We start from the raw sequence: 13,519 nt of genomic DNA, 5'->3' as shown, positions 1-13,519 counted from the left end.
TACTACCAATAGGCCTTTATAGGGAGCATAACGGTCCAAAATTTTTGGATTAAGTTTTGAATTATTACAATAGCAACACAAACTACTTTTGTTTAATGAGAATGCTTGATGAATTTGATGAGTCCAGCAAGGGTAGTACATTATCTTCCAAAAGTCACAAGATAAACCACATATACTGTATATTTCCAAAAAAAGGGCATCACTGATTTGACCATTTTACTACCACAGTAATATTTAAACCTCTGGATTTGGTGTCTGGATACATACTGTTCTTACTGTACACAATAAGCTATTGAAATGACAATGATAAATATATATATATATATATATACACATATGTTTATGTATTATTATAAATGTAAGTTAAGTATGTTGAAGATCATATGCTATTTGTCAAATCGAGTGATATGATTTTGGTGTTAATTAGACTTTGTTTTCAGAAGATGTATAGTATATTTTAAAAAATTCAAAATTTTGTTGATCCGTTTTCTTTAGAATATTCTAAACACTTTTTATGTCGTTCAAGTATGACCTTCAGCTGGAATTCCTCTCTAATCATAGAGACACCTTATTAATGAACTAAAATGAGAAATAATACACTTATATGATGTCTAGTGACTTTCTAATGAATCAGCCACCTGTAAACCGAATATTAATGCACATTAACGTTTATGAAGCTTTAAACATACTATTGATGGATGATGCATTCCCCTCTGGATACATGCAAATATTTCTGTCCAGCACATTGTAATATGGAAAATGAATGCCTATGCGCTCATGGTAATTGATGGTCTTGTAAAGTCTTTGTTCTGCTGTCTGTGCTTCTCTATTTTTTTGTTATTCGAAGAATTCAGTAAATCAGCACTGATGTGTATTTATGTACATGAACAAAGATTTTTGATATGTAACAGTGTTTACAAAAGCATTCTCATCAATGTGAAAGGTTAACTGTGAATGTCTTTCATTCTGCTGGTGAGATGTTTTATCTTGTTGCTGTACATTAATCTGTTCTGAGTCTGTTGTATATATTTTTGTCCTGGTCTGGTTGTTCTCTTTTTATAAGAGCTGTGGAGGATGTGTATAAAGGTGGCTACAGTGTTCCTTTTGACTTTTATAAGACCATAAGATCACTGTCTTATATTTAAAATACAGCTGTACATTTTGTAACGCGTTTAAATGTCGTCATTTTGAGAAATGATTTTTAAAAGGTTTTTTTTTTTTTTTTTTACAAATTTTTTAAAAATGCTGATTTTTATATCTGTGCTTTTTGTCTTTATGTTGTTAATGTTATTTTTATATGTTTGTACTGAATAAACTGATTTAATGTTTACTAAATGTTGGAGAGAGATTTTTTTCTTTTTTACCACACATTTCTAAATGTCAGTCAGCAAAAAACTGCAGACATCTGATGGTCTCTCCAGTACATATTTTCAATTTAGTATGATGATATGTGTTTTTTTGCCCTTTATATCACTTTTTTTATAACTCATACAGGATATGTATGCATTTATGACCAAATACTACTCAAAAGACCTGTTCACAAGACATGCTCATTTTATTTACTCTCTGTAAACCAACATAATGCTTCAAAGAGTAAAGTCAGTCTAATGCTCAGCTTTCTAGAACCTTCTCTCCTGTCTTCGAATGGCTCATTTAGCAGTCATTCGCATGACGTGCTTCACCATGTTGCCGATGCCATCAAAGATGTAGTGGTAGTGATAGTCTGTCTCCCACATGAAGGTCGGAGTGGAGACCACCTTGTTCTTTTCATCCACATAGGCCTCGTGAAAGGGATAGTCAAGGAAGACAAAGGAATAGCATTTACGCCGTTACACACTTCATCAAGCCCCTCTTTTAAACAAGGATGAAAAGCCTGATCAATATCAATGCTTATGAATATTCAGACCAATATTCACAACTCAGCTCATATTCATTGTATGATACTCTACTGACAACTTCTTTCTTTCTTTCTTTCTTTCTTTCTTTCTTTCTTTCTTTCTCTTTCTTTCTTTCTCTCTTTCTTTCTTTCTTTCTTTCTTTCTCTCTGTCCCCAATATTTTCTCTCTCTTTCTTCTCTCTGAAATCTCTCTACCCGTCCCTCCTTCTCTCCCTCTCTCTTCTGCTTTCCCCTTCTCCTCCCTCCCTGTCCCTCTGACCTCTGACCTCTGAAAGGATATGTAAGGCTCGCGGACGTTGTGACGTGCTCCCATGCTCTTGACTGACTGCACCATGTTAGTGTTGGGCCAGCGACCCCAGCGGTCTCCCTCATCTCGCTCGTAACCCATGGTCACCTCCAGACTGGGCAGAACCCGACAGGCCAGCAGAGGGGACATGCTGGACAGGCTGGTTCAGCAGCAGTGAAGAGAATTCAACATTCATGTTTTTACCGTATTTACTAAGAGCTATGGAAACATTACAAACACGGAAGTTGTAATGGAAACCCCTCGTGTTGTTTTACCGCTCGGATTAACTCGACGATCGTTAATCTTGTTATAAATTAGTAACACATGCTCATGCATAAGGTCATGAAAGGAAAGCATTTGGGGAACTGAAAATGATTAATTACCCAATGGGCTTGCGGTTACGATGAAATTCCTTGAGGACTCTCTCCACGTCATTGTGCAGCTTGCAATCTTTGCCATCCTTGTTGTAAGTGGATCTGCAGACACACAGTGTTTAGTGCACGCATACAGAGTCATAAAACGTATTACTGCACGTGTCAAACTGATCTACGCATTCTCCCAGTGCCATTTCCTGTGCATCCCGTCACTCATCCTGTTCACAGGTACTACATATTTAAAAACTTGAGGAAGGTGAGGGTAAGTATCATAATTGTATTACATAGAGAGTGTTAATTCAGTAAGAGGTGACAATTTACCTCATTACTGCCATAGTTCACCTTCATACAGAGTAATGAGGTGTATACATTATTAATTAACTGCAAATTGGTACAAACAGTTGCCATAAATCCCTAGAAACAAACAGAGTAAACGCTGCAATGGTAGTTTGACTACTGAGTGCCTGGACCTCTTACAGCAGAGGGCTGTCTTTTAACCTAAAAAGCCCAACTCTAGGTTACCCCATGTCATCTATCATTCTGTGAGAATACGATCAATCTTGATCGTTGTCTATAATCGTATCAGGGGCTTTTCTCTGTGTGTGTTTGTTTAATGTCACCAGGTAAGAAGATTAGCTCCCCAGGAATAGAGGGCGATACGGAGGTACGCACACAGTTGGATACTAAAAAAGCCTAATTCACAGAATCATCTCACATCTTGAAATAAAATAAACGGGATAACTGAGCCAAGTGGAGAAATGCTCACGCTTTTCTAGATCAAGCAGCTTTTTATGAAACTATACATTTTTAAGAAAACAAAGTCTCTTGACCCCAAACATAATAAACTCTGCATTTATATTAACATTCAACTACAGTATGATCTCTCTCTCTCTCTCTCTCTCTCTCTATCTCTCTTACAGGTTCTTGACAATGCCATGGCCCCCAGGGAAGATAATGGCATCAAAACTGTTGATGTCCAGTTTGGAAAGGTCTTGCATCTGCATCATCCCCTGACCATGGCAGAACCGGGCAGACTCAATCATCATGTTCCTGCAATAAAGTGTAAATTACCCACACTGCTCTCAGATCAGTTTGTGTTAGTTAACGATGCCAGTAGGAAAAGACAGTGGGCTAAGGCTTTAGTACCTGTTCTCTCCAGAAGAGGGCTGCATCTTCATGTGGTCCATCACATGCATTTGCTGCTGGTTGGGGGCAAACAGCTGAAATCGCGCCCCATTGCGACTCAGGTGATACATGGTGCTGTTGAGTGATTAAACAGAATTTAATATTTAAATAAGTTATAACGTAATGTAGCTTCCATAAAAATGTAGTAAATTCCATCACTGATGATTTTATGAATACACAGAATATGATATCTAAGAAGTGTAAGGGTGTAAATATTTACCAATAATTTTATGCGTTATCATAAACCTGTCTTTACAGAAATGTTCCAGAAAAAAATAAATAGTAAATATCGGAGTAACGCCTTTATTTTAGTATTAGACAGCTGCCAATCATACTCACAATGCAGCCTCGTGAATGTCAGTACCATCCCACCAGCCACAGCCTGAGAATACCTGAATGATACCACACAATGATATTACCATCTCATAACACAAGCATCATTACCATCCATCCATCCATCCATCCAAGTCAACCCAAAATAGTTATCCTTTTTTTCCCTTTTTCTTTTCAACCATTCACTTCATAAAAAGAAAACTTTCCACTACCCAATGCTACTTCACAGACAACTGGAGAACATTTAATGCACAAGCATTTATTCATTATACAACTTTGAGCCTTCTCATTTCCTTCTACTCCAGCTCTGACCACCACACCTTTTAGACCCGTCTATTTTCTGATATGTAGTGCGTTATGATGACTGTATTTTTTTATCTGCTAGGACTGGACTCCTTATACCATTGTCTATGGCCAGATACCTAGACCACTGACACTGTTTGATCGCTCTTTGATTTTTCCAGTACTCACCACAGCAATGTTGGTATTGCCCCAGTTGCCCCAGTCACCTCCATGGTGTGCCAGGCACGTAGGCTGGCGAAGAAGAACAGCTGCAGCTTGCTTAGTAAGCAGTGCCCGTGATGCCAGCATGATCAAATTGAGACAGCACCCAAAAAGAGTGGAGGACCAACAAAAATGCAACGGACGTCGGTTCCAAACTCTGATCAACTAGACCTCTCCTCCACTCTCACCGAAGCCCTTGTTGACGGTTTATATGCCAATGCACGGGCCCTGACGTCAAGTAGTAAGCTCGATTTCTGAGAAGATAAGATTCTTTGTCTGAAGAAACCTTTTCCTTTCTCCATCGCCTCTCTAATAATACCTTCCTCAATGATCTTATTATACTAAGTCATTTGGCCAGCACTCCTTCAGTACCTCCACACAATCACTATAGTCCGTTCCTGAGCCACCCCTGAACTGGCATTGACCGTCTGAACTGGCTAACTCTGCAGAGACAGTTTGACTGAGTGCTCTTCCTATCTCATTCCCTCACTTTGCTCTAGCTGTACACCTGTATCAGTTCAGGAACCATTTTTTATGATACGTTGATGCAATTCTGATGCTTTGAAGCCTTCAAAAACAAACAAACAAACAGACATGGTGATGTGTTCATAAATGTATGAATGACCGTAATCCTTGTTTTCAATTCAATTGACGTTAAAAAAAAAAAAAAGTGTGCAGACTCATTTAAAACTATTCATATGAAATTCATCTCAGCTACACCAATGTGACTAATTAATCCTGACTTTCTGCAAATTCACACAAGTGGAATACAATTAAATCACAGGAATCCTGTTTTACTAGGTTAGCTCATAGATGAAGGTTGACCTGGGCATAATATGAGGGCAGTAATCAAAGTCGATTACCTGGCATTCAACCAAAACCGTTTTGGGGATGAACAGGTCTGAATAAGATACCCGACCGCTAAAGCCCATTACTTCATAATGCTCTTAATGCAGTAATACTCTGCTGTCTGCTGGCACCAAAGGCATCGGTCCAAGAGAGCGGTCTACATTTCCTTAGTGAGGATATCCTATACTAGACTACATGCTTCGAGAGCCAGGGGAACCCTGTATGATCCTAACATTACACAACTTGCAACTCCTACGTGATTATTTTGTATTGCATGTATAGTCCTATACCCAAACCTGCTATGAATGAATGTCAAAGTCTACTATTAACATAAAATGCATAAGTAATTGTTCTCCAGTTTTGAATGCAGCACCGCTGGTGTTTTGGCATGCCTAAAATACATAATAATAAGCTCAAATCAACCTCGACTAGAATGGGAAAAAATGCTACTTTAAGTATTTAAATATTTCAGCTGTTTTTTTTGTTTTTTTTTGGGGGGGGGGGGGGGGTTGCATCCTATTAATTTCCAGAGTTGGCAATGTCTCACGACTACTTGACTTTGTGTATACTGTAGCACTGTCTGTTTGACATGCCCTCTTCAGTTCAGAGTAACACAGCATTAGACGGCCGTGGCAGAGCTTAACTCATGTCTGGGATGCGTTTTTGGCTTATCTCATGGAAACAATCTTAAGTGGCTCATCAGGGACAAAAAACATAGCCCAAATTTGTTAATGGACAGTTAGATTCTGTAAAGTTCTGGAAGTTTTTTCATTCACTTGCTTCATTTATTATTCAGTGTTTCAACTACCTCAGTATACTTGGAACATACAAATGGAATTTGGTTAGTTGTGTTTTTTTAACAGAGAGATGAGTGGCATGAGGGTTTTTTTGTTCCTGAAAGCAAGATGTGTTGACACAATCAGAGACAGCTGAATGGGCCACATGAACTGAACTACAGTAATCTAATTTAGCACTTACAAAGACAAAGCCATCTTAAACTGAGGGTGTAAAAGTCTGTTTCCTCCATGCTGACTCATTCATTTTCCATAATTGTCTTTTAAATATATCCTGGTGAGACTTAGACAAGTAAAGAGCCAACAGAGAAGGAAATGGACGTCATTTAAAACAAATCAATGAGACTTGAGACAATACGGACATTTCATCGTGTTCTTTTCAAATCAAAACTTTGATTCACGACTTAAAAATGGACCATATCATAATTCAAGGGCATAAAACCACACACACACACACACACACACACACACACACACACACACACAAAAACTAAAGAAATATCTAATATCTCAAAACAAGACTGGAGCTGAACTATGATCATTTACCAATGATCCTGGAACCACATGAGAAGAGACATAAAAAGACACACCAAAAGAAGGAACTTAAACATAGAAAGAAAACTCTGAGATATCCCTCCACACGTTACTTTGAAACTAGTGAGCTACTTGACTTGAGGGGCACTCTTTGAGAACTGCATATACGGTACTCCATAATGGCACAGTGCATTGTAAGTTCAGATCGGGTTATTCATAATACGAATCGGAAATTAAACTCAACGTGGACAATTATTCAAAAACGTCACCAGCACGTTTAACTTTGTTGTCTTTCACAGTTTATGAGCATTCAGAAAGGGCAGCATGGCTGGTGGTTGACCTCTCTTCTGAGGCGGCTTTTATGCATGTCTTGGGCCTTCTTCTGCCTCTCTGTCATTGTGGTGCTCAGGCTCTGCTTTATTGCTGGCAGGACGACCTTATCACTCAGCCTGGGCTGGACAGAGGGCCTGAAAATGATCAGATAAGAGGCATTCAGTATCGTGAATTATTCAGTTTTATTAAATTTGAGGTGTCACAGAAGGTTAGGTTGACCTACAGCTTGTTTGGCAGTGGCTTTAAAGGCTGTTTTGGAAACTGCTCCAAATCATCTCCTCTAAAAGACAGAGAGATGATATTAATGGACGCGATGATTATAAGAGACGGACAGTCTGAATGTGCTGTAAAATGCTGTTCCTGCACATAAAACCATGCCGACCTGCTGGGTTCAGAGAGGTAAGCCTTTGTCAGGTTGGAAACCTCACACGATATTTTCTTCTTGTTGAATACTATGTCTTTGAGGATTGCTTTCAGTCGCAGCAGCTGAAATGAGTGCAGAGGTGAGAGATGGTCAAAGTTTGAGCCAATCATATTGGTCTATACATGTCATGGACATTCTGGGGAATCCTGACCTCCTGGGACTGTAAGCTGTTGGTGGTGTAGAGATTCTGGATCATTTTCTCACACTCTTGTAACGTCGGGGCACGAAGCGACTGAGAAGCACCGCTGTGAATGCGCAGAGGGTGCAGAGACGCAATGGTTTTGTGTGTGTGTGACGTGCTGGGCTCTGTCCTGTGAAGCCCCGAGGTCTCCCTAGACCTTCTGGTTGATACAAGTGAAAGGAAAGACAAAAAAAAGTTTCAGTGAAGGGGAAAAGCTCCAGTGACATAACTGTGGCCGGGGTAACACTAGTTGGCCTACCCAGTATGTCCATTTTGAGAGGGTGGACCATTCAAAATGTGGGACCGAGAAGACTGAGGAAAGTTTCTGCCACTGCTGGATGGAGAAGCAGTCTGGGCCTCTGAAGCAAAGGAACTCCTATTAATTATGACACTTTTCTTTTTTAACTAAAAAGGATGTGTAGGCCTGTATCTTATATTTTCTCTCTGTGTCCTTCACAGAAATGTTTAGATAAGAACAACATACCTTTTTGAGGAGATTCTCCTGAGTCCATAATTAATCTATACTGCAGTTCTGTAGGGAAAGACCAAAAAGAGCCTGTTGTCCTTGCCGTTCCGTAGAATGGGACATAAAAGTTCGGTTACGTGTGAGTGAGACACGTACCTTTATTTTTGCGTTTAAGGTCTTCAATTTCCTCGTGCAATTTTTCTAACACGTCCTTATGCTGCTGTTGAAGGAATAAAATGTCCTTCTCCAATGATGCAATCCGCATGTCGGTACCCGTTCTTTTCTGGGAAATGAGCGCTTGATTGTCAAACTGCAGGGAACTTGATACACAGTCGCTTGATAGCAGACGTGGGTAACGAGCTCTGTCGAGGATCCCCACCCGAGACCAGTTTGGTAGGTTCGGCAAGGGTGGTAAATTGCTGGCAGACATAGCGTTACCCGAATAAAAATAAGAACCTTATCCTTATCTTTCAAAAAAATGTTCTCTATGGCTAGACTGTCGCAGCATTTTCTTCTCATACATGTCCGGTGACTGAATAAACATACTAATTACTGCAAAATCCACTACAATGATTAAGAGTCCTTGCTTATTCAAAATTCTTTGGGACAGCTACGGTATATACTGTCGTGGATGTGTTAAGGATACATTTACTGTGATAAAAGCCATTGCATAATTTAAAGCTCTTTTAAGTCAACCAGTTGCAGACCAGTTGGTTATCTCATTAAATCGACTATAGCATAGATTATTTTAGCTGGCTAGTACCTTGGAAGCAAGTCTAGACTGTCTGCTACCCAACTGACAGACGCGTCCATCTCCTCCGGTGGTTCAACTGTTAAATTTTGCAAACGTTGAAACACATTCGCTGTTATTTTTGATAACTGTTACAATTAACACAATATAAAAACGCATAGAAAACAACTTGGCCGGGCGGCTAGCGAGTACTTCCTTGTGTGTCTATGCCGGCCTCTGTATACCGCGTTGCCATAACAATAGTCGAGTTTCCTTTTTCTTAGTGCTAACAAGCTTGAGCGAGCGCAAAGGACTGAAGATAAAGCTGTCAACGCACACCAAAATATGAGGGGTTTTTTTTAAACACTGTACTGTGCATATACAGTGACATCATAAACAAAGAGCCTGAACTAACCACCAAATAATTTTAATTCACATCTTTTTACACGTTAATGAAATTTGAACTAATACAGAACTGAAGACAAAGGCAAAAACATTGTAAAAAATCTAACACAAACCACCCCATAACTAGAAAACACAAACTGCATTTCAGAATTTAACAGTACATGATTACAATCAGGTCTCACAATCGTAATGTCCGCAGAATCAACACAAGTACGGTATCAAATGGTCATACCATGCAGCGACTGCACAAGGAAATCTAATGAAGAAGCAAGTATGATTGATCTTAATTTTTGGAGTTTGATTTACTGATGCATATTGCACAACTGCTGCATCTTGACATCCTCATCTTACGGTTGCTATCAAAACACACGAACACAAACATTAAAAGGGAAAAAAAAAAAAAACAGATCAAAATTTAAGAGAGTAACGTGTACAGCCATAACGAGTTTGGCAAACTTGAACACTTGAGTTGCCAGAAAGCTTCTTAATTGCATTTCAATACAGAGCCTGGGAACATGGGAACTCAAAATGTTCTTTTAGAAGCTCTGTTGGGCAGAATTATTGTAAAAAAAAAAAAAATCTTTTGTTTATCACATAGTGGAAAAAAACCTGACTATTGAAATAAAAGTCTGAGTCTAATCAATTCAAAGGGATGACAGGGGGAAAAATGACTAGAGATGGTTCATATTTACATTTTGTTTCTCCTCAAATATGCAACAAAATAAATACATAAAAATACAGTATTTTGTCTGAGGCACAGTTAAAGTGTAGACCTCATTACATTAGTTTCAATATTAAGAAAATTCATGATCATATCTGTCAATCTGAAACCAATTAAATAAAATCACCCACTCCACCTAACAGGGTCATGCAGTACTTCTTGTTCACTGTCAGAGCGAGAAAACCAGCAGTGTAGTGCGAAGACGCTTTCTGAGAGAAACCAAACAAACTAGCTGAAAGCAATCAGATCTATTAAAGATGAGCCGCTGAATTTCAAGAGCAAAATATGTGAGCGAGAAGGCCTCTCCTGACTTGAACCTTTTACACGTGGAATGTTATCTGAAGGCTTATTCAGTAACTAAAGGAAAGAACTACACAAGGAAACAAAGGAGTTGAATTGATGATGATGATCTATACTTCTATGTTCATAGTTGAAAGTGCCTAAGAGGCAAATCTGAAAAAGTGTAATTTCCTTTCTTTATGAAATAACATTAGGGTAAAATGCTCAGCATTCACCATGCTGAGTTTCACATTAGTGCATGGTAAAGCGTGCCGCATCGTATTACATGTTGTCTCCAGGAAAAAGGTTACGTGTTGGACATTCTGGGGCTTTTAACTACCGTGTACATGCACTCTACTGCGAGAAATGATCCAATTTGTGCAGCGACCGCGTGAACTTCCAAAAGTGATGCCTTATAGCTTTTTCATGCACCATAAATCAACATTATTCTTCAGTTAACTGTACATATGGTACTGGACATAGGAGGGAGGTTTACCAGCAAGAGATGTAAAGTTGCTGATTATTTATCAAATGGCAACTGGAAATCTGTCAGTCTATTGAGTCTATATTTGCACTGAGGCCAACAGTGGTATTTATAGATTGGGGGTTGAAAGGGAGATGAGGGCGGTTGGGGTAGCCACAGGATCAGGGCGTGTAAGCGGGCGGCGGCTGGAACTGGTTGGTGATGTCGTAGTCGGCAGGATACGTTTCGCTGCTCTCCTCCATTTCGGAGAGGAGCTCCAAGGCCTGCTCCTCTTCCTCCGTGGGGTAGTGACGGAGCAGGTTGGCGGCCGTCGCCAGGATGGAGGCCCCTCCGGCGCCGGCCACCAGGTAGAAGCTGATGGCGAAGGTGACGTATATGAGGGAGCCGTGGTATTTTTTATGCTGCTGCTGCAGGGACAGGATGAGCTCTGAAGCCCAGTAGCAGAATCCAATCACTGTGGCACACTGGAGCACTGGGAAGGGGAGGTGGAAAACAAACATGGATTCATTGGAGAACAAATGGGAGGGAGATGTTAGTGGCTGAGCTGTGCAGCTTGATTAAGCTACTGATTAAGCAGCTTGACTAAGCTACTATATACTATATATATATATACATACATATATATATACACACTATACAACTAAATAGTTTTGTGTGTGTGTGTGTGTGTATATATATATATATATATATATATATATATATATGTATAAATACAGCTGATGCTGTCATACTGAATAACGTAACAACTGGGGATACACTCTTCTCCTCAGTATCATGTAAAGATTCCTCTGTTTAAAACTCATTTATGTGATGCAGTGCTGAGGCAGTTTTCATCATGTATGTGCAGAAATTTACATAAAATAAGTACTTGGACACTTTTTTTTGTTGGACACTTAAACGAAAGAAAGGCCCTGGAAGTAATTTCACAGTCTGTCGCTCTTACCCTCTTAATATTCCAAACTCCAAATTCCAACCCTTCCTTTACAGGTTTATGATTCTACAACAAGGTATGACAGCTGATTATGTGGCACTGCTCAGAGAAGCTGTGCTCTTTTTGTACCTGTAAGGATGTGAGCGAAGGCATATCTGCGTGTGATCTTGAGAGCTGGATGTTTAGGTCCAAAGACATCCAACAGGAAGGCCGTCAGACTGCAGAGAATGCCCAGGAAACAGAAGGCAGCGATCACCCGCAACAACAGGATGGTCTGAGAGTTCACACAGTTGTCTGTACAAGAGATGGATGAGTGTTAATTACCATGACACAACAGACAGATCATTTCTTACCTACCCTGTCATAAAATTGCACATCTGTCCTTGGTTTCTAAATGTTTATCTCCCAAAACCTGAGGTTGCCACTCTTTTGTATGTGTGTGTGTGTGAAATTTTAACACCAGAACAATTGCTCGGAATAGGCCGGGTTTATCCATATTTACGTAACTAACCAGGAAAGGGGTAGTCTTTCTAGGGGAAAAAAAGAGAAAAGCCTACGTATGTACAAGTAATACCCATCAGTATCGCTAGGGAGCACGATAAATCAACAGACCTTGAACTCTGTTTCACTTTCACTGTAGTAACTGAAAAATAACACAGAATACTATCGTACAAACGCCATGATAACCACTCACCCTTCACGAGATTCTCATCAATGTACCCCAAGACGTCTGCCACTCCAAGCTCCTGTCTTGGGCAAGTACCCCCATGTACACGAAGCCAGGCTGGCTCAGCTAACGCCGTACATAAAGCCGTAATCGACAGTGCTCCGGGGAGCGCGGACACTAGACTCCGCTCAGGCTGTTTAGGCAGCGCAGTACCACCTCGCCTCCGTCGGTTTCCAGGGAGAGTAGATCCAGGGGGTGCGTACATGATTACACAAAAGCTAGCTAATTGCCTTACTCAAACAAAACAGTTGTGTTTTACCTCAACACTCTCAATTCGATACAACCTAAGGGAAAAAAAACAAGCTACGCCAACAGTGCGTCGTTAGATATTCCCTGATATGTTCAGAAAAAAATTCCTTTTAAACACAGTGTGGGTGGCTAAAATCAGACGAAGCGAAACACAGCTAAGTTATTCCACTAAAGAACTCTGCTTGTTACTGCGCCTGCTAACAACAGCTGGTCGGCTCGTTACGTCAAAATGTACAATAGAGGGAGAACATCTGTTTTCACCACTACTCTAAGGCCCTTCAGTACTATATGGCATGACTGATTAACAAATCATGGATGTCATCCCCCTAATATTCAAGATAGCGCTCCAAATCTTAGCGGTCAAGATTATTGCTTCTAGTTACGATTTCACAGGAATGACTGATCTGACTACATCTGCTCTTCGTCTTACCAGAAAACGTTCGTTGAAGCTAGCTCCACAGGCTATGTGGCTAGCGCTACCAGACTAGCAAAAAAATATTCTAGATCAGAACTAATATTAACCTAAAACAGGATACCAAGAAGGTCAGTGGTACTTTGTTCCCCGTTCCAAAAAATAACCCTAAACAATGACGAAATTACTACAAACAGAACGACATCCTGTCCTTTAACTAAAATCTAAAAACAAAAACAAAGGCTTTCCATCGCTAGCCCGAAAACCTTCCTAGATCGCTGTAACTTCCCCTTCCTCTTCATCTCGTTTACGTCAGTGCGGTTGTAAGTAGTTGTGCACCCTGCCATCTAGTGTGGCGGTAGGCGAACGTTAGGTAAACGCAGCGTAGTGGACTCATCCCAAACTATAGGTGGCAGTACTG

At 40.1% G+C, this 13,519-nt stretch overlaps 2 protein-coding genes across 2 annotated transcripts; both read right to left on the bottom strand.

Annotated features, from left to right (window-relative positions):
• Nucleotides 1-1,649: 1,649 nt before the first annotated feature.
• On the bottom strand, nucleotides 1,650-4,666 carry gatd3l (glutamine amidotransferase class 1 domain containing 3, like). The gene is made up of 7 exons (XM_030780281.1): nucleotides 4,547-4,666; nucleotides 4,082-4,134; nucleotides 3,704-3,817; nucleotides 3,476-3,607; nucleotides 2,567-2,659; nucleotides 2,178-2,343; nucleotides 1,650-1,784 (listed from the first exon to the last, which is right to left on the bottom strand). The coding sequence occupies exons 1-7, from the start codon at nucleotides 4,664-4,666 to the stop codon at nucleotides 1,650-1,652; spliced, it is 813 nt and encodes a 270-aa protein (XP_030636141.1).
• Nucleotides 4,667-9,301: 4,635 nt separating this feature from the next.
• On the bottom strand, nucleotides 9,302-13,345 carry tmem127 (transmembrane protein 127). The gene is made up of 3 exons (XM_030783047.1): nucleotides 12,405-13,345; nucleotides 11,840-12,004; nucleotides 9,302-11,251 (listed from the first exon to the last, which is right to left on the bottom strand). Exons 1-3 carry the CDS (start codon nucleotides 12,640-12,642, stop codon nucleotides 10,941-10,943), a joined length of 714 nt encoding a protein of 237 aa, XP_030638907.1. The 5' UTR covers nucleotides 12,643-13,345; the 3' UTR covers nucleotides 9,302-10,940.
• Between the last annotated feature and the right edge of the window lie 174 nt (nucleotides 13,346-13,519).

This window comes from Chanos chanos, chromosome 1, assembly GCF_902362185.1.
Source record: "Chanos chanos chromosome 1, fChaCha1.1, whole genome shotgun sequence".
Lineage (NCBI taxonomy): Eukaryota > Metazoa > Chordata > Actinopteri > Gonorynchiformes > Chanidae > Chanos > Chanos chanos.
Note: the sequence above shows the minus strand (reverse complement) of the source record. Positions and strands in the feature narration are given on the sequence as shown.